Raw genomic sequence first — 22,326 nt, 5'->3', positions numbered from 1 at the left:
GAGATAAAGTGATGGGACACATGAAAGAGGGGTTAAAAGATCTTAAATAAATATAAAAAGCAGTTCCAGAAGGAGACAATAGAGTGAATGGCAAAATTTGAAGAGAAACCTGAAGAAATGAAATAATATTTCAGAAGCTAATGGAATAACTAATTCACTTAATCAAATTACCAGAGGAGGGATGAACAGATAAAGTTGGAGGATTTTACAAGCCATGGACTACTCCTAAAGAAAGAACTACTAACGATGTGTTTTTGATACGGAGGACATTAATACAACAGGAAGGAATAAGGTAATGAATGTAAAAAAATCTCTAACTCTGAAACAAAGGAAAAAGACCATGGCAGTGGGTGGGGAGGCAAAGACTGTTTAAAAAAGAGTAAAACTAAAATATTAGAGAAGAATAACAAGAAATTGGAAATACGAAAATTAGATGAAAAGCATTCTAAGGCTTTAAAAGTGTTTATAAAGAATATTCTCAGTTTAGTTTAGTTGCTCAGTCGTGTCTGACTCTTTGCAACTCCATGGACTGCAGCATGGCAGGCTTCCTTGTCCATCACCAACCCCCGCAGCTTGCTCAAACTCATGTCCATCGAGTTAGTGATGCCATCCAACCATCTCATCCTCTGTCATCCCCTTCTCTTCCTGCCCTCAATCTTTCCCAGTATCAGGGTCTTTTCCAATGAGTCAGTTCTTCACGTCAGGTGGCCAAAGTATTGGAGTTTCAGCTTCAGCATCAGTTCTTCCAATGAGCACCCAGGACTGGTCTCCTTTAGGATGGGCTGGTTGTATCTCCTTGCAGTCCAAGGGACTCTCAAGAGTCTTCTCCAACACCACAGTTCAAAAGCATCAATTCTTTGGCACTCGGCTTTCATTATACTTTCACATCCATATATGACTACTAGAAAAACCCCATGGAGAAACCCATGAACAGTATTAAAAGAATATTCTCAAATGTTGCTAAACCAAATATACATGTTAATATCTAGGGATAAAGATGAAGAGTATACGAGAAAGCTAAATATAGTTTCTAAAAGAACAAAAGGATAAAATTTGATTAAACTTAGATAGCAGGAAAGAAGGAAAGAACTAGAACACAAATAATTCCAAATATATCAGTAATCATAATAACTGTAATCTAATTAAATTAATGTTTATATACAAAAGATCTACAGCTGCATTGCTGTTTTCAAAAAACACTTAAAATGTAATTTGCTAATCCATTCTTTTAATATATTGAGAACCTATAATATGTCAGGATTGCTGTAGCCACTCAGGACATCAACGAACAAGACAGGTAAAAATCCCTACCCTGCTGGAGCTTAGAGATACGGGTGTGTGTCCCAAGAAAAAAGCTCTAAAAAAGGGGTTAGCAAACTATGGCTCAAGGGCCCAATCTGGCCAATGCCTGTTTTGTGAACAAAGTTTTACTAGAATATAGCCACACTCACTTGTTTACCTATTGTCTATGTCTGTTTTTGTTACAACTGAAACCACGTGGCTTGTAAAATTCCACATAATTTAGTATTTGGCTGTTTATCAGATCATGTGGAGACTGAATAAATGGGGACCCATCACACCACAGAAAGGTTGAAAATAAAAGGACTAAAGTAAAGGATTACTTTGTACTCCAGGCAGCACTCTAAGAGATACAAAGTAAGAGCAGCCAACTGCTAGAGATATTTGAAGACTGTAAGAACTAAGAAGGCAACAACAAAACCCAGACCTAGCTCCACTCCTGCCTAAACTGACTTAACCCTTCACACGATATCCTAACAGGAAAAAAGGTATTCTAGTTTCTGGATGTAAAGGTCTCATATGTAAAAAAAAAACAGAAGAGACTACTTTTTGGCATTCAATAATAATAAAAGAAAAAAGTAATGACACACAGAAAAGTAAGAGGAAAATTCAACGAATCACCAAGAGAGAAAGCAGTCAAGGGAACCATATTCAAACATGACCCAGATGCTGGAAGGAGCAGGCAGGAAATTGAGAAATAACTATGACTGAAGCTTCCTAGGTGGTGCAGTGGTAAAGAATCCGTCTGCTAACAGGAGACGCCAGAGACTCGGGTTTGATTCCTGGGTCAGGAAGATCTCCTGGAGAAGGAACTGGCAACCCACTCCAGTATTCCTGCCTGGGGAAAATCCCATGGACAGAGCAGCCTGGCAGGTCCCAAAGAACTGGACACGACTGAGCAACAGAACATACACACAGCATGCTGAAGCAGTTAGGTGAAAAGATGAACAACAGGCAGGAGCTGATGGACAGCCTGAGAGGAGAGATGGAAATTATTAAGGAAGAGTCAAATATTGGAAATAAAATATGGTATCAGAGATAAAGAAATCTTTCAACATGCTTACCAGCACGCTGGATACAGAAGAACCAGTGAACCTGAAGACAGAGATTACTTCAATCAAACCCGAAGAAAAAGAGGGAAGAAGAACAAAGCATCCAAGAAGTGACAGGCAATATGAGTCCATAATATACATGTAATTGGTGAAGGAAATGCAAAAACAGTAAGCCGTATTTGAGGATAATGGCTAAATGGTTTCCAGAATTAATGAAAGACAATAAGTCACAGATCCAAGAAGCCCAGGGATCTCCAAGTAACATCAAAACAAAACCAAACCTAGACATACAATAAGACTGCTGAAAAACCAAAGATACAGAGGAAATCTTGAAGGCTGATAGAGATACTTTAAAATTGATATACCAGGCAAATATAAAACTGAAATAAAGCCAGTGTAATAATATTCATTCCAGGAAAAAAGCTGAGCGAGAAAAGGTCAATATTCAGTTCAGTTAAGTTCTCAGTTGTGTCCGACTCTTTGCAACCCCATGGACTGCAGCATGCCAGGCCTCCCTGTCTATCACCAACTCCCAGAGTTTACTCAAACTCATGTCCATTGAGTTGGTGATGCCATCCAACCATCTCATCCTCTGTCGTCCCCTTCTACTTCAATCTTTCCCAGCATCAGGGTCTTTTCAAATGAGTCAGTTCTTCCCATCAGGGGGCCAAAGTACTGGAGTTTCCGCTTCAGCATCAGTCCTTCCAATGAATATTCAGGACTGATTTCCTTTAGGATGGACTGGTTGGATTTCTTTGTAGTCCAAGGGACTCTCAAGAGTCTTCTCCAACACCACAGTTCAAAAGCGTCAATTCTTCAGCGCTCAGCTTTCTTTACAGTCCAACTCTCACATCCATACATGACTACTGGAAAAGCCACAGCTTTGATTAGACAGACCTTTGTTGGCAAAGTAATGTCTCTGCTTTTTAATATGCTGTCTAGGTTGGTCATAACCATTCTTCCAAAGAGCAAGCGTCTTTTAATTTCATGGCTGCAGCCACCATCTGCAGTGATTTTGGAGCCCCCCAAAATAAAGTCTGTCACTGTTTCCACTGTTTCTCCATCTACTTGCCATGAAGCAATGGGATCGGATGCCATTATCTTCGTTTTCTGAATGTTGAGCTTTAAGCCAACTTTTTCACTCTCCTCTTTCACTTTTATCAAGGGGCTCTTTAGTTCTTTGCTTTCTGCCCTAAGTGTGGTGTTATCTGTGTATCTGAGGTTACTGATATTTCTTCCAGCAGTCTTGATTCCAGCTATGTTTTATCCAGTCCAGCATTTCTCATGATGCACTCTGCATATAAGTTAAATAAGCAGCGCGACAATATACAGCCTTGACAGACTCCTTTTTCTATTTGGAACCAGTCTGTTGTTCCATGTCCAGTTCTAACTACTTCTTCTTGACCTGCATACAGATGTCTCAGGAGGGAGGTCAGGTGGTCTGGTATTCCCATCTCTTTCAGAATTTTCCACAGTTTATTGTGATCCACACAAAGGCTTTGGCATAGTCAATAAAACAAAAGTAGATGTTTTTCTGGAACTCTTGTTTTTTCTATGATCCAGTGGATGTTGGCAATTTGATCTCTGGTTCCTCTGCCTTTTCTAAATCCAGCTTGAACATCTGGAAGTTCACGGTTCATATACTGTTGAAGCCTGGCTTGGAGAATTTTGAGCATTACTTCGCTAGCGTGTGAGATGAGTGCAATTGTACCGTAGGTTGAACATTCTTTGGCACTGGCTTTCTTTGGAATTAGAAGGTCAATATTAGTAGGAGATAAAAAACTGATAAAGAAAAAGATATAGTAAGAGAGATGAAGGAGTCACAGTTACTGAAGGTTATTATTATGGGGATGTTTTAAAGTTACAGAGTAAATACTTCAGAATGTTTCTTAAACAAAAAAAATACTACCTCTTCGGGAATTCACAAAGAAAGGAGTTTTTGCAACAGCTGAAGATATGGCTTACCTTTGAGAAGGCTGAAACCCTAAAGTAAATCCACTGTCTTAGAACTTATCTAAGAGATATTTCTTTTCAGTGAAAACAAAGTCGTGGAGCAGAGTTATGACTATATTAGAAATAACAATCTGGAGACTATTCAGGGTCTTTTAAGTATGTCTGTTAATTACAAACAAACTAAAAAATGCTCTGGAAATAGTATGAGAGAGACATGATCTCAATTTCTCTAGTAGGTGCCTGGATTTTTATGTGTCTAGTTTACTTTTCAATTGTGGCTTGGGAGTTTTAGATAGGAGTCTGAGAAAGATGAATTACAAAGTAGTGTCAAGGTGAATTTCTAAAAATCACTGAAAATTCATCTAAACTAAACTTTTTCTCCAGTTGTGGGTCTACAATTTTAATCTTCACTGTACAAAATATTACACAATACATATTCATTAAGAAACATTATTAAGAATATTCATAATAAAGAAGAATGATTATAACGCTTACTTATAAAGACACTTTGGCTTTGATCAGTCTCTCCTAAATGAAGGAGTTGGGTATTGATTGTTTGGGGAGAAAGAAATATGACAATTATACTTCCAGCATCCAAAAGAAGCAGACAGCTTGGAAACAGTCAGAAAGGGGTGACAAAATGACGGCTGCAGTTGTGGGCTAAGACTAGAACATTTCACCTCTGTTACAGGAAAAGACTGTGAATAGGAATCTGAGGAAATCCCTTAGACTGGCTTTTTGGGTTTTTTTCCCCTTTGTTTTTGCATACAACGAAACTGCTATTAACAAAATAATATCAACCACACCTACAGATGAATGAGCTTCATGCACAATGTAGTGATATGTACTTGTAAAGAAGGAGGGGTGATCTGTTAAACAGATTCCAGTGCATAAGCTAAGGAAAAAATACTCTCCATTCCTGTCAATTATTTACATTTAGACTAATATGGACTTTAAAATTCAAATACAAAGAATCAATTATATTAGAGAGGATTTCCAGTTAAAGGTGACTGAAAGGAAAGTGAAAATGAAACTCGTTCAGTTGTGTCTGACTCTTTGTGACCCCATGGACTATACAGTCCATGGAATTCTCCAGGCCAGAATACCGGTAGCCCTTCCCTTCTCCAGGAGATCTCCCCAACCCAGGGATCAAACCTAGGTCTTCCACATTGCAGGTGGATTCTTCACCAGCTGAGCCACAATCTTCTGCCTTTTGAAACCTCATGAAAATAACACAGGAATAAAATGGATAGAATCCAATGAAGGTAAACAATAGGAAGAAGGCAATTAGTGGCAAGAGATTTCAACAAGTTCCTGGAAGACTGAAAGCAGATGAAATGGAATAGACTAATGGAGGGCGGAGAAAGCTACAGTCTCATAGACAAGGAGGGTACTGCAAAGAGGCAGCTAATTTGCCATGCAGAAACCTAAAAGAGGCTCCTGGAGAATGCAAGTAAATAACAGAAGGCAGAAGTGAGGGATGGACCAGAAAAGGGGGCTTAATTACAAGTTTCTGAATAGAACAGTCAACCTCTCCCCATCCCATGGAATTTTAAGCACAGCATGCTTAAGCATAAGGAACCTAAAGACCTAAAGACTTTTTCGGTTGCTCACACTACAGAAAGGTGGCTCTTTGATATGCTAATTCTACCAAAGAAATAAGGGATATACTTCAGTTCAGTTCAGTCGCTCAGTCATGTCCGACTCTTTGCGACCCCATGAATTGCAGCACGCCAGGCCTCCCTGTCCATCACTAACTCCTGGAGTTCACTCAGATTCACGTCCATCGAGTCAGTAATGCCATCCAGCCATCTCATCCTCTGTCGTCCCCTTCTCCTCCTGTCCCCAATCCCCCCCAGCATCAAAGTCTTTTCCAATGAATCAACTCTTCGCATGAGGTGGCCAAAATACTGGAGTTTCAGCTTTAGCATCATTCCTTCCAAACAAATCCCAGGGCTGATCTCCTTCAGAATGGACTAGTTGCATCTCCTTGCAGTCCAAGGGACTCAAGAGTCGTCTCCAACACCACAGTTCAAAAGCATCAATTCTTCAGCGCTCAGCCTTCTTCACAGTCCAACTCTCACAACCATACATGACTACTGGAAAAACCATAGCCTTGACTAGACGGACCTTAGACGGCAAAGTAATGTCTCTGCTTTTGAATATGCTATCTAGGTTGGTCATAACTTTTCTTCCAAGGAGTAAGCGTCTTTTAATTTCATGGCTGCAGTCACCATCTGCAGTGATTTTGGAACCCCCCAAAATAAAGTCTGACAGTGTTTCCACTGTTTCCCATCTACTTTCCATGAAGTGATGGGACCGGATGCCATGATCTTCGTTTTCTGAATGTTGAGCTTTAAGTCAACTTTTTCACTCTCCTCTTTCACGTTCATCAAGAGGCTTTTTAGTTCATATAGTGATTTCTTTAGTTTTTCCAAATTTAACAATCTAGCCTACCCTTTTAAATAGACAAGAAAGGAGGAAGAATAACAGAGAAAAATATACTCAGTACTTTAAAAATCTTCTTTCAGTCTGTTAAGTTTTAATAAAGTTTTAAGCTTATAACTCCCTCTGGTGGTTGTTAAAATAAACAAGTAGAATCTCTATAAACTAGTAGAATCTCTTTAGAGAGAGAGTCTCAAAATTAAAACTGGTAGCATGTACTGAGGCAGTCATCTGTGTTCTTCATCAAATACTTCTGGCTCCCTGCTTTCCAGGTATATAGTAGAATTGCACCTCCTCATCCTCTCTGAATTAGGGGTGGTATGTGGACTTGTTCTTTCTAAACAGTAACACGTGTCAGGGCAGAAAATTAAGGAGTCAGAGCTAATTTGCTGTGTGTCCTTTGTCTTGCCTGAACAATCATGGAAGCACAGAGACGGAGCTTCCCTTAACCTGGGTACCTGAGTGAGGGTGATGTAGAACAGAGCCCACCAGCTAATCTATTTGTCAAGTGAGCTAGAAATAAACCTTTGTTGTTTAAAGACACAGTTTGTTAATAGCAGAATAACCAAGCCTAAATGATACATGTATCAAAATTTAAAAAATACAATATCCTTTGACACAGCAGTTTCCTACTCCTGGTAATCTCTTCTGCCAACATACCTGGGTGTGGTTAAAATGTTCATGCATAAAATTTTAACTGCAGCAGTTTGTAAAAACAAGACCCTAAGATCTATCAAAAAAGGAGTGATTAGAGATTATGGTACAAAATACTATATAGTCATTTTTACAAGAAGCAGATCTGCAATTCCTGACTTGGAATACTCTCAAAGAGACAAAAACAAAAGCTCTGATAAAAAGAGAAAGTAAACTATGTTTCACTTGTATTAAAAATGTATAAATATATGTAAGCTTCATATACAATTTCAATTTCTAGACGAATACAAAATGAACTGTGAATAGCTACGGGTTGTCTTCAGTGCAAGAACTTTTCATTATAAATCCTTTTGGTTTGCTTACATTAAAAAGAAAAACAAGTGTATTTAGAAAAATATTTTGGTATAATCCCTATAGAATCCCAGCTTGTAGAAACTGACAAGCTGATTCTAAAATATATATGGAATAGCAGGAGACCTCAAATAACCAAACTAAAAAAAGAACAAAGTAGAAAGTACACACCGCAATTTCAAAACTTACTATAAAGTAACAACAATCAAGGCAGTGTAGTAATGGCATAAGGACAAACATATAGACAAAGAAACAAACAAAAAAACTGAAAGTACAGAAATAAACCCATCTGTTTATGATCAACTGATTTTCTATAAAGGTCCCAAGGCCATTCAGTGAGAAAAGTCTTTTCAACAAATGGTGCTGGGAACAGATAACTGACAAGGACCTACTGTATAGTACAGGGAACTCTGCTTCAATATTCTGTAATAACCTAAATGGGAAAAGAATTTGAAAAAGAATAGATACAAGCATATGAATAGCTGAATCACTTCGCTGTACACCTGAAATTGACAACATTGTTCACTCCACTCCAACATAAAAAAAAAAAAAGGAAACTGATGGCATAGGAGAAAATTTTGCAACAATAACAACAAGCCTAAATGGTGCTGGGACATCTGGATTGCCACATGGAAAATAATGAAATTTGGACACTTATCTCATAGCCTTATACAGAAGTTAACTCAAAATAGATGAGAGACAAAAATTTAAACTCTAAAACTCTCAGGAGTAAATCCTAATCACCTTGGATTTACCCACTGATTCTTAGATATGACACCAAAGATATGAATAATGAAAGGAAAGCGATGTCAAACTTCAGCAAAATTAAAAACTGTGCCTCAAGGACACTTACCAAGAAAGTGAAAGGATAACTCACAGAATGGGAGAAAACAGTTGCAAATCACATAAGGAACTATAACCACAATATACAAAGAACTCATACAACTCAGTAATAAAAACAAATGACCTAATTAAAAAATCAGCAAAGGATATAAACTGGCATTTCTCCAAAGAAAATACACAAATGGCTCGACATCATTAGTCATCAGAAAAATGTAAATCAAAATGAGATACCACTTTACAGCTACTGGGATGGTAAGAATCAAAGAAAATAGCAACTGTGGTGGAGGCTGTGGAGAAATCAAAACCCTCAAAGATTGCTGGTGGGAATACAAAATGGTGCAGCCACGCTGGAAAATGGTGTGGCAGCTCATTCCTTGATGGCTGAACGCAGACCCACCGTAACACCCAGCAATTCCACTCGTGTGTATGCTTACACTTCTGTGTATACGTAAGTCCACATAACTTGTACACAAATGTTCATCACAGCATTATTTTACAATAGGCAAAAGTCAGAAACAATCTACATGTCCATTAACTGATGAATAAATAAATAAAATGTAGTGTATCTATAAAATGGCAGAGTGCCCCATAAAAAGGAATGAGTTACTAACACGTTACAACTTGGATGAGCTTTTAAAACATTATCCTAAGTGAAAAAAGCTAGTCACAAAAGACTACATATTATGGAATTCCATTCATATGAAATGCCCAGAATATGTAAACCTATAGACAGGAAGAAGATTAGTGACTACTTATGGCTGAGAGTGGGGGTGATGGGATAGGAGGTGACAGATAAAGGGTATTGAGTTTCTTTCTGAAGTGATGTTCTAATATTGGTTGTGGTGATGGTTGCACACACGTGACTATACTAAAAATCACTGATTTGTACCCTGTAAATGACAAACTTTAACTCAATAAATGTTAAAATAATGACTAAAATTTTTTAAAGCGAAAGAATAAAATATTTGTACATGTGGAAATAAAATGATCTTAAGATATGTTAACCAAAATTGTATTATCATATAGCCCCACACAGTATGTTTATGTTATACATACTGTAGAGGATATATTGGAGAAGGCAATGGCAACCCACTCCAGTACTCTTGCCTGGAAAACCCCATGCACAGAGGAGCCTGGGAGACTATAGTCCATGGGGTTGCGAAGAGTCGGGACACAACTAAGCAACTTCACTTTCACTTTTCACTTTCAGGCCCTGGAGAAGGAAATGGCAACCCACTCCAGTGTTCTTGCCTGGAGAATCCCTGGAGAGGAGCCTGCTGGGCTGCTGTCTATGGGGTCGCACAGAGTCGGACATGACTGATGCGACTTAGCAGCAGCAGCAGCAGAGGATATATACAGTTCCTCATGTTATGTATTTATATATACTCATATATGTATGTATATATATACACACACACATACATTTTCTTTCATAAAAGAACTTTTTATGAAAGTTTAAAAAAAAAAACTTTCATTAAAAAAAGGGAGTGTGAGACAAAGACTATAATTATAAACGGAAGGAGGATAAAGAACTGATAATGGAGATTTCCTCAGATAATTAAATGGTGGATGGTTGCGCAAAGGGAGAGGTCAGGGGGCAAAAGGAGACACTTTCATTGTACCTTCCCTTTTTGGTGTTAAACTTCTTTTACCATACAGATATGTTATTTTCATTAATACTTGTAAAAAAGTTCAGCTTAATATAGGAAATAACTTGCCAGTAGGCAAAACTCTTCACAAATGGAATGTACTACCTCAGGAGGTAGCTTGTTTCTCAGAAGGTACCCAAGAATAGGATGGATTCACATTTGATAGGGTCCAACTGCTGGACGGGTAAGTGGACTGGATAACGTCTGCTGCAGAGGTCTAGATGATGTTCAGAGTCTCTTCCGGAGAAGGCAATGGCACCCCACTCCAGTACTCTTGCCTGGAAAATCCCATGGACGGAGGAGCCTGGAAGGCTGTAGTCCATGGGGTCGAGAAGAGTCGGTCACGACTGAGCGACTTCACTTTCACTTTTACACATTGGAGAAGGAAATGGCAACCTACTCCAGTGTTCTTGCCTGGATAATCCAAGGGAAGGGGGAGCCTGGCGGTCTGCCGTCTATGGGGTCACACGGAGTCAGATACCACTGAAGAGACTTAGCAGCAGCAGCAGGAGCAGCAGCAGCAGCAGCAGAGTCTCTTCCAATCTTGAGATTTATTCCAACTGAAAAAGGTGGTTAGTCTTAAGACTGGGAAGAATCTATGAGGAGTAGGCCATTCTTCTCTCCAAAAGAAAAAAAATCCTTTAAATGGTCTAATGTCAAGTAATTACTGAGTTAATTTAACATGATCTCAATGTCAACACAGCAAGTCAACATTTAAAAAAAAAAGACATTTCCAATTAGCAGATGAATAAAAGTTAAAGTGCAAATTTTAAAATTTAAATTAATTTTTAGTTCTTTTTGAAAAGAATATCTAACACCCTCAATTTTTGTTATGATTAGCAGTTTTATTAAATCTTGTTAAGTAGAAAGGTGCTGTGGTTTGGAGGGAAGTACTGCTGAAAAAATGACAAGGAATGAGAAGTTCTAAGAAGCTAATTTTCATCTCATAAGTTTTTTTATTTGTATTTCTATTTTAGGTTCAAAGTCAAAGCTACTGCTCTTCAATATAATAGGACCATAAATATAACTGGAAAGTATTAAAATATCATTAAAATGATTATAAGAAAAGGTCAATACCATAGCGTTTTTTATTATCGATAATGGAGAAGGAGAAGTCATTTTTGGCAGCAATGTTAGTTTGGTAAGAGCCTCTGGCAACTATAACAAAATATAGAACACAGGCCAACCCTTTCCTCCCCTAATCCCCAATGAAAACAGGTTTGAATGAGTAGAGCATTTGTTCTCCACACTTAACACAAGTTGCCAGTGTTACAAAAATCATACGTTTATGAATGGGAGAGGACACCAGAAAACCTCAGAATACAGTGAATGATGAAAGTGCTTATTGGTTCTTTACAGAAGTTAGGTAAAGTCCGGTGGTATGACTCAAGGAAGGAAATGCAGCTATCTGGTAACCTAGTAGATACTAGGTATCTAGTAACCTTACTACTGGTAAGCAATTTTCACTTTAATATTTGTTCTTAGCAAGTAAAGTGAGAATCTACTTCATGCTGACAGACTCTGAACTGAACTTTCTAACCCGAATTTGTTTTTTCTATTTGGGACTCATTTTTGACTCTAATTCTTACAGTGGTTTAAGGACTCAGGTATAATTTATTTCCTTTACAGGGGGTGCTGAGACTTGGTGCTGAGATGAGCAGGGTCCTGATTGAAGTCTCTGTGTCCTTGTCTTTCGAAGTAAAATGCTGACTCAAGAGTTAATGACTGGAAAATGTGAAGATGTAGAAACAGAATAACTGTTGGGCTAGGGAACTGCTAACAATTTAGACTGTAATTTGGCCATGTTACACAGTCACCAACTCTCAGTTTTCTGAAAGATACAGATAAAGGCCTGACAAACATTCCTAGGTTGTTTATACAGGAAGGACCACACTTCAGATGAAAACTGCTGACCATAAGAACACAGATCCCAGACTAGCTGAAATCAGGCTAATGATACTTGAAACCTCGCCCTGATGCCAACCAATCGAAGAACTGTCCATGAGCTCATCAGCCCTGCTCCTTGAACACTATAAAACTCACTAACCTTCCAGGGTGGGTCACATGGTAGTCAGGGAACTAGTCCACTGTGGCCTCCTTTGCCTGGCAAAGCAATAAAAGCTACTTTTTTCTACTTCACCCAAAACTCTGTCTCCAGGTTTCTGTTAGGCACTGGTGAACAGAGGCTGAGTTTCAGCAACAGTTTCACTAACTGTCCTCCTTCCCTCTCATTCTACAACAGAGGGCATATAAGAAATTATAAAGAAATTCTCATTTTTGAAATTTTTATTGTAGTATATATTTCAAATGTTAAATGGTAAGTTAAAAATAATGCATTTTGGTTACCAAGTTATTGATACATATTCTCTCCTCAATTTGAGAAAAATATTTTCCTATGATTCTAGTACTTGGCTCAACTTCTTTTTTCTACTCTGAAACAGTGTTTCAGGAGCTTTAGAAAGATCAATTTCACTGCAGGAAGCAGGGACATTTCTTTTCTCTTTATTACCCACACCACACAAATTAAGAGTTCAGAAAAGATCCTTACTTAAAGACCAGTGTTATTTGGGTCACCTCGTTTAGTGCTGTGTAAATGGCAAAGCATTACACGTACATAAGTTAACAATGCAAGAGATGCATTGTGTAGGAAGGAACAGTCCTTTGATTTGATTGGATGATACATAAGTCTCGGTCAACACTCGTTCCATGGTAACTAGAAAGAAAATGAGATAAGAGGTCGAAGAACAACAGCCACCCCACTACAGTACACGCATGCAGATAACACAAGGGTACACAGCCATACAAGTGTTAGGAAATTCCATATGTATGTAGGTATGCTTAAGGAAAGTGATCATGCTTGTTTCAGCTGTCTGAAGGTGATTAGCAAAGAGAAATAATCTGAGTGGCCCATTCTGGGAAACCCTGCTTTTTTGGGTAGGATTTGAATTCTCAAACCACATCCCTTATTCATTAGCAATTTTTTTTTTCTACCTTCAAGTGTCTTTATAAAGTGCTTCCTACCCCTACTCAGGGTATTCCTTTATTGTTCCAAGTAATTTCTAATTATATCTACATATCATCTATTTGTGACTTCTTTCCTAGCAGCTGCCTTTATTTATTTTTATTAAGTGATCTTTTAGCTCCATGCTTCTCAAACTGAGCCATACATGGCCCCTCATACATGGTATAGCACGGGTTATATGAAGGTACAAGATAAACTTGAACCATCTTTTCAGAGGGTTCATTTTGAAAATCTGAAAAGACATTATAGTGCTGTGGGCTCTGTTAACTGCCTAGGTGAGAATCTTGATGCTGCTACCTGTCCTTTGTATAGGTATCAACCTGTTCTTGAGCATTTTAAGCTGAAAATAGGAATATTACTAGTGTCTACTTTATATTTGGTTACGAGACATAAATGGGCTTTCAGAACAATGCCTAACACATAGTAAGCTTTCAGCAGGTATTAGTAGTTATGTGTCTTAACATGTTGCACTCATCTCACACGCTAGTAAAGTAATGCTCAAATTCTCCAAGCCAGGCTTCAGCAATACGTGACCCATGAACTTCCAGATGTTCAAGCTGGATTTAGAAAAGGCAGAGGAACCAGAGATCAAATTGCCAACATCTGCTGGATCATCAAAAAAGCAAGAGAGTTCCAGAAAAACATCTCTTTCTGCTTTATTGACTATGCCAAAGCCTTTAACTGTATGGATCACAATAAACTGTGGAAAATTCTGAAAGAGATGGGAATACCAGACCACCTGACCTGCCTCTTGAGAAACCTATATGCAGGTCAGGAAGCAACAGTTAAAACTGGACATGGAACAACAGACTGGTTCCAAATAGGAAAAGGAGTCCGTCAAGGCTGTATATTGTCACCATGCTTACTTAACTTATATTCAGAGTGCATCATGGGAAACACTGGGCTGGAGGAAGCACAAGCTGGAATCAAGATTGCCAGGAGAAATATCAATAACCTCAGATGTGCAGATGACACCACCCTTATGGCAGAAAGTAAAGAAGAACTAAAGAGCCTCTTGATGAAAGTGAAAGAGGAGAGTGAAAAAGTTGGCTTAAAGCTCAATATTCAGAAAACGGAGATCATGGCGTCCGGTCCCATCACTTCATGGCAAATAGATGGGGAAACAGTGGACACAGTGGCTGACTTTATTTTTCTGGGCTCCAAAATCACTGCAGATGGTGATTGCAGCCATAAAATTAAAAGATACTTACTCCTTGGAAGCAAAGTTATGACCAACCTAGACAGCATATTCAAAAGCAGAGACATTACTTTGTCAACAAAGGTCCATCTAGTCAAGGCTATGGTTTTTCCAGTAGTCATGTATGGATGTGAGAGTTGGATTATAAAGAAGTGCAGAAGAGTTGATGCTTTTGAACTGTGATATTGGAGAAGACTCTTGAGAGTCCCTTGGACTGCAAGGAGATCCAACCAGTCCATCCTAAAGGAAATCAGTCCTGGGTGTTCATTGGAAGGACTGATGTTGATGCTGAAACTCCCTTACTTGGGTCACCTGATATGAAGAGCTGACTCATTTGAAAAGACCCTGATGCTGGGAAAGATTGAGGGCCAAGAGGAGAAGGGGACAACAGAGGATGAGATGGTTGGATGGCATCGCAGACTCAATGGACATGGTAAACTCTAGGAGTTGGTGATCGACAGGGAGGCCTGGAGTGCTGTGGTTCATGGGTTTGCAAAGAGTCGGACACAACTGAGCAACTGAACTGAACTGATCTGATCTTAACATTATTCATTTCCCCCTTGAGCAAATGTAAGCAAAGACGAAGAGACAGGAAATGCTGGGGGGTGGATTCAGATAGGGATCTCAGAAATAGTTTCACTGAAAAGGTGACTTTGAGTAAAGACCCGAAGGGACGGAAGGAGTTAACCGTATATTGAGGGAGAAGAGAATTTCAGACAGAGAGACCAGCAAGCACAGAGGCCTTAAATGTATGCCTTCTAAGGTTTAAGGGGCAGAAGCATGAAGGCCAGCAGGGCTGGGACAGAGTGAGTGAGGTGGTGAGTAAAAGTAAGAGATGAGGGAGAGCCAGTGATCTCTGAATGAAAAGGTGGTGATCATGTGCAGATGAGTCATACAGTCTGATTTATGTTTTTCAAACCGTATTCCTGTGGACGCTGAGTTAAAAGACCCTACGTAGGCAAGGGTGAAAGCAGGTAGGCCACTGTAATAAAGCACTTGAGAGAAGATGGTAGCTCAGAGCAGAGTGGTGACAATGGATGGGGGTGGTAAGAAAAGAGAATTCTTGATACACTTTCAAAGTTAAAGTTGACAGGATTTAGTCAAATTATATGTCAAATGTGAAAGAAGGAAGGAGTCAGTGGTGTTTCTGAAGTTTCTGGCCTGATTAAGATGTCATTAATGGAGACAAGAAGAGTAAGCTGGGGGCAATGTAAGACGTTTTTTCAGACACAGTGAACTTGGGATGCATTAAATGGAGATGTTAAGGAGATAGTTAAATAAACTGCTTGAAATTCAGGAAATATATCCAGGTTAGAGTTACACATTTGGGAGCTTTGGCATAAAATTTAAACTTATGAGGCTGATGGAGATCATCCAGGGAATAGTAAAGACAGAAAAGAGAGAAAGCCCAAGGACTGAACTTTGAGGCTTTGATCTCACTTCTTTGTTCAGAGAAGTGAAAGGTCAGAGAGATGAGGGAGAACCACCAAAGAAGACCAGGAGAGGTGGGATCCCAGGGTGGCATACTGCAGCCAAGTCAGGTGGACAAAACGTTTCACAGTGAAGAGGGTGGTGCTCGACTGCAGCGAGTGCTACCGACTCAGATCAGGAAAGACAAGGACTGAAAGACCACTGGGTTTATAATGATGCTGTCAATGACGGCCTTGCCAGGAGCAGGAGTGCTGCAGTGGGAAAAACCCTGGCCATAGAGTAGGCTCAATAAAGAAGGGGAGAGAAATGGGAGACAACAAGTTTAAGCAACACTTTATTTTCATATGCCAGTCAATTTATGAGTATCTTATGTCTACTTTAGTAAAATATTCCCCTTTTCAAGTTATCTTCATAAAAACAATTACACTCTGGGAGGGTGGGAGGGGAAGAGATACAGGTGAGGAAGATTAAGAGGTACTGACTTTCAGTTATGAAATTCTCAGTCACAGGTATGAAATGTACTCTGGGGGAATATAGTCAACAGTTATGTAATATTTTTGTAAGGTGACAAGTGACAACTAGACTAATCATGATCATTTTGAAATGTACAGTAATAATGAATCACTATGATGTGAGTGCCAGGAATTAAAACAGTGCTGTAAGTCAATTATACTTCAAAAGCAAACAAATAACTTAAGAGGCATCAGATATGTGGCTATCAGAGGGGAGGAGAGAGAGGGGAGTTAGATGCAAACAGTCAAAAGGTACAAATTTCTAGTTATAAGATAAATACTGCTGCTGCTGCTGCTAAGTTGCTTCAGTCGTGTTCGACTCTGTGCGACCCCATAGACGGCAGCCCACCAGGCTCCCCCGTCGCTGGGATTCTCCAGGCAAGAACACTGGAGTGGGTTGCCATTTCCTTCTCCCAAGATAAATACTAGGGATGTAATATCCAGTATAGTAAAGATAAAAAAAAACACTGTTACACACTGTAAATGAAAGCTGTAAAAAAGTAAATCTCAAGAGTTCTCATCAGCAGGAAAAAACATTTTAAAAATCTATTTCTTAAATGTATCTATATGAGACAATGGATGTTCACTAAACCTACTGTGGTATCATTTCATGATGTGTGTAAGTCAGATTATGTTGTACACTTTAAGCTTATACAGTGCTGTAAGTCAATTATATATTAATAAAACCGTTAGAAAAAAATACTCTCCATTTAAAGATTAGCAACTATCCAAACACAGGAAATCTACTTTGATGGAGAGAGAAGAAGAAAGGACTTTGGGGTAAGAATAGGAATTAAGTATCAGTGGAAAAACATGATGTCATATTAAAAATCACTTACTGCCAAAACTAAACAGAAATGGCTTCAGGTTAGTCACAGATATACGGAACATAAAGTTTCGGCACAATTTCTAGAAAATTACAATAACCCACAGAGCTTTAAAACACATGTGCACACATGAACATGTATGCTCACATGCAGCTCGGCTTTACCATTCAGAAGCTCTAATTGAGCAAGTCTGGGGCTGAAACCTGGGCAATTTTATGTTTTGAAAGCTTCAAAGGTGATTAAGAATTTGAAAACACCACAGCCCAGGATGGGTTGAGAATCACTAGAATATAATTGTTTAAAACAAACCAAACCAGTCAAAACAAACCAAACCTTCTCTATCAAACTCCGCAGTAAAATCATTAGTTTTAGAAATGTTAAAAAGGAGAAGTGGTACTACTAGTAGTAGGAGGCTATTTACTGCATGGGGGTGACTATGTAGTATTTTCCAACCTATAATACTGAGAACAGTTTACCAGGGGTATAGATGATTATGATAAATCCTTACTCTAAAGGACTTTGGCTAATTTACAAAACCTTTGTCAATACTGAAGAAACAAACACTTATCTTCTTTTTTATCTGACTGAATTTAATAGCTTCCTATTGAAGATTAAATAACTTAAGAGGTCAGATATAAATGATCTCTAATTGAATTAATATAGATATAATTTATTATTATGCCAATATTAACTAGTCTATTTCTGAAAAGCATAACCAAGTGAGATAGATTTGAAATTCTTATTCACAATTCCAAACAAAAAGATTGCGTTAACTGATGTTTAAGGGAGACTGAAAAGAAGAAAAAGAGAAATCTGAATCCTTTTACTGATACTTTTGAGTTATTCAAGAATGCATAGCAATTTAGACTTTGATACAAAATAAGGCAAAACCGTACTAGAACAATGAAGAACAGAGGATTCTTTTGGCCAAAGACGGCAGAGTTTGCTATACTAGTTCACTAATCTCTTATTAAAATATATGTTTTTAGGAATTTTTATTTGCAGAAAATTTAAAGGAAAAGTCAGCATCACTACAGGTGAAAACAAACTTTTATGAGCAACCAAATCAAGAGGTGATTATTTGGAACATCTGATAAGGCTATCATTCAAGCTTCAAGTTATAACATAATAAAACTGATATATTTAAGATTTATATGAATACTCTCAAAAGTTCTTAAGATAGTATTATTTTGGACAACATTTACAACATAAAATAATGATACCGATACCCATTTCTGCAGTGAAGTCAAATGTACACCAATTAAACCCAGAATGGAAAATGATCCCATTGCAGTATTTTTATTACCTTGTGTGTAGGCAGCATCATCAGATCCCATACTCAACTTCCGTGCTTCACTTATTCTATCCACATGTGCTAAAGCAGGGTCCGTGAGGTGCTGAATATTCTCTGTTTCTACATAATGATCAGGATGGTTTAAAAGGTTTGTAAGTTCAAAGGTAGGGGACACTACCCCTGGTGAAACTGCAGGGGGTTTGTTGGGAGAAACTGTAATTTTAAAAGTATATTTTGTATTGGGTTGAGTGACCACTACCCGAGGAGAAGTTGCAGAGTTATTGCCTATTGCTCGACTTTTGGGAGGGTGGTGATGAATAAAGGCAGGACCCATGCTCACTTGCCCGGACATGTTCCTGGAGGCAGCGGATGCTCCAGAGTTGGTGGATATGAAGAGAGTGGGCTGATTTCGTATGACCTGCTCATCTCCTGTGGCAGCATTCGCTGATATATAGACCTTAGGTTGACTACGGGACATCACCTCATCAGTATTTGGGGGACTGGCAGCTATGTAAACAGTGGGCTGGTTTCTGTTTAAGGTCTGGCTGTTGACCGAAGAGGAACTGCTGGAGGTTCGAGGTCCAGAAGAACGCAATTTCGAAGAATTGTTTCTTTGTGGGGGTTCAAGTTTGATTTCAATCTGGTTTTTTCGAGGTCCTGTTGAAATATTCTGAATGTTATATTGGCTATGGGCAGAAGACTGTGAGCTACCAGACGAATGAATTGTGGGTGGTTGTGGAGTCGTAGGTGAACTGATGGGCATGTAGACATGAGAGGTCTGGTGGCCTTGCTGACTCGGCTGCTGGGCTGAGGTATGTGGCAGGGGATTGGATGCGGGATATGTAGTCCAGGGACCAGGTTGTGAAGGCTGATAAACTTGCTGAGGGTTCATGGGATTAAACTGAGATACCCAGCCAGAATGCTGTTGTGTCTGTCGAGTTGTACCACTAGGAGTTGTAATGTAGGGCCTAATATAGATAGAATTTCCCTGTGGACTGTTAAGTACAGGTGGAGGTACACCATGTATGTGCAAAGAAGTAGGAGTATTACGACCAGTCTGGATATTTGGGGCTAACGTTACCATAATGGGATTAAATCTTGGAGTTTGTGGAGAAAGGTTAGATGTTCCTTTGCTGCCTAAGTGAAATCCAAGGTGTGGTGCTGAATTAGAAGCACCGGATGCACTGGACATTCCAAAAACATTAAAGCCTTGAGGAACTTGAGCTGGTGCTGTCTGTGGCTCCTGCTGAAACAGTTCATTATTGGACTGACCACCTTGAAGTTGTCCGTCACTAATGCTGTGCGTTAGAGTCCTGCTTCCATTCATTCTATTTCCCTCTCTTCCATGGTGGTAAACATTCTGTGACTGCAAGTCCAAGTTGAGAGAAGTCATGTGATTGCGTAGACCAGAAATTCCAGAATCATCTGAAAAATTCAAGTCTCCTTCACCATAAAGATACCTTGTACTCTCCTGAGAGAGAACTGCACAGCAGGCATCCAGGTTATTATTATTCTATAAGACAAAATAAAAACAGCTTGTGTTAACCAGAAGCCAACACATATACTCTCATTGCTATTAAAATATTACAAGATTAATCAGAGATTAGTTAGTACAATTATAACAGATACATTTGAGCCTTTTTTCTTGAGAAACTAATATTAATGCAAACAACTGAATTAGAAATCCTCATTACTGCAATGTCCCTGGTGGTCCAGGGGTTAAGACTTCATCTTTCAGTGCAGGGGGTGTGGGTTCAGTCCCTGGTCAGGGAGCTAAGACCCTACATGTGACTTGGCCAAAAAACCAGAACACAAAACAGAAACAATATTTTAACAAATTTAATAAAGATTAAAAAAATCCTCATTACTAAAGTAATGGTAAGTTCTCTAACAAACAATAATTATAATAGGAGTTATTTTATAGTAGAAATAAAGAAAGGGGACAACAGAGGATAAGATGGTTGGATGGCATTGCTGATGCAATGGGCATGAGTTTGAGAAAGCTCCAGGAGATGGTGAAGGACAGGGAAGCCTAGCGTGCTGCAGTCCATGGGATTGCAAAGAGTTGACATGACTGAGCAACTGAAATGAACTGAACTGACTGATTTACAGAACAGATTCATGCAAATATAGTAACACTGCAACTTATTTAAAAATGCAGTTTGAATGTCGAACAAAATATAAATACTCAACGTAAACATATTAGTTAGTTCAGTCGCTCAGTCATGTCCCACTCTTTGCGATCCCATGGGCTATAGCACACCAGGCTTTCTTGTCCATCACCAACTCCTGGAGCTTGCTCAAACACATGTCCATCAAGTTGGTGATGCCATCCAACCATTTCATCCTCTGTCGTCCCCTTCTCCTCCTGCCTCCAATCTTTCCCAGCAACAGGGTCTTTCCTAATGAGTCAGCTGGCCAAAGCACTGGAGCTTGCTATATAATTAAGACTTTGCATGTTCATGTGTTATGTATCATTCTTTCAAACCAACGACCTTTTAAAAACTATTTTTTGTGGTATTTAAGTTAAAAAGTTCTAAAATTCGTAACAAAGGTGTCACAGTTTTCTTACGTGCTTCCTCTTTAGTGTTAAAAATAAACAAACCACATATGTATATGTATGCAATATAAGTTCAAGGTAGCCCCCAGAATCTGAGGGGCTGAGTTCACATCTTTGCCTTTAGACAGCATCAATAATTCTACTCCAGAGAAATGAAAAAAATAAAAACAAACCAAAAAATGACTGGATTGTTTCTTAAGAAGAGACTGACTAACCACTACTCACAAATTATCCATAAAAATATTTGCTGAACACCCACAATGTGTGCAATATTCTGTTCGGGACTGTGGAGGACTCAAATGATGTATAAACCCAGACTTTTCCTTAGAAGAGCTTGCAACTCAATTAGGGAAACAAAATATGGATCTGTGAAAAGGTAACATTTTAAAAACATGAACATGTGCCAAATAATAAGTGGTACTGAAGTTCAACAGAGAGTTAATATTGTAGGCTACTGTAAAAAGGACTGTGTTCATGAGGGAGGTACAATCTCATTGATTTCCTTAGTAAATGGAGGATCTGAATAGGAAAAGCATTCCTGCTGAAGGGAATGGCATGAGTAAATACAGACATAAATGTGACAGTAAGTAAAAGTATGTTCTAAACAAAGTAATTGGAATAGATCTGGCTGGAGTTTAAGGTTTCTATTGGAAATTCTGTGGAACAAACTGTTAGAAAATCAGATTGGGATTAAATAATTCACGGTTTTGAAAAATGAGTCACACTATGGAGTCTGGACTTTAATATAGGAAATGGGAAGAGCCAATCAACATATGCTAACAGAGAAGTGAAGACACAAAGGGTCTCTGGGGAAGATAAAGAACTTCACTGATACTGAAAGAAAACAGGGGAAACTTTTTGACAAGAAGATCAGTTAGAAGACATGAAATAATGACTGACTGTGAAAACAAATTATGAAAGACTATAAACAGTCTTTTCCTGATAAGCGCAGTTGGAAAAGAATCTGCCTGTAATGCAGGAGACCCCGGTTTGATTCCTGGGTAAGGAAGATTCCCTTGGAGAAGGGAAAGGCTACCCACTCTAGTATTCTGGCCTGGAGGATTCCATGAACTGTAGAGTCCATGGGGTCACAAAGAGTTGGACACGACTGAGTGACTTTCACTTTCACTTCACAAATAGTCAACACAATTTGCTATAAGGGAGAACGAGAATTCAAGGAGAACTGGAAGACTAAGAGCCTGACAGAAAGGGGAACTTTAGAGATAAAAAGGATGA

At 38.8% G+C, this 22,326-nt stretch overlaps 1 protein-coding gene across 2 annotated transcripts in view; it reads right to left on the bottom strand.

Moving 5' to 3' along the window:
• TAB2 (TGF-beta activated kinase 1 (MAP3K7) binding protein 2) overlaps positions 1 to 22,326 on the bottom strand; it is an 85,705-nt gene that overhangs the window by 9,373 nt on the left and 54,006 nt on the right. For both annotated transcript variants that reach the window (XM_068984923.1, XM_068984924.1), the window contains exon 3: positions 18,543 to 20,043. In XM_068984923.1, coding sequence (XP_068841024.1) covers positions 18,543 to 20,043 — 1,501 coding nt within the window. The remainder of the gene's footprint in view (positions 1 to 18,542; positions 20,044 to 22,326) is intronic.

The sequence above is a fragment of the Capricornis sumatraensis genome, chromosome 13 (assembly GCF_032405125.1).
Source record: "Capricornis sumatraensis isolate serow.1 chromosome 13, serow.2, whole genome shotgun sequence".
Taxonomy (NCBI): domain Eukaryota; kingdom Metazoa; phylum Chordata; class Mammalia; order Artiodactyla; family Bovidae; genus Capricornis; species Capricornis sumatraensis.
This window is presented reverse-complemented; position numbering and strand designations above follow the sequence as displayed.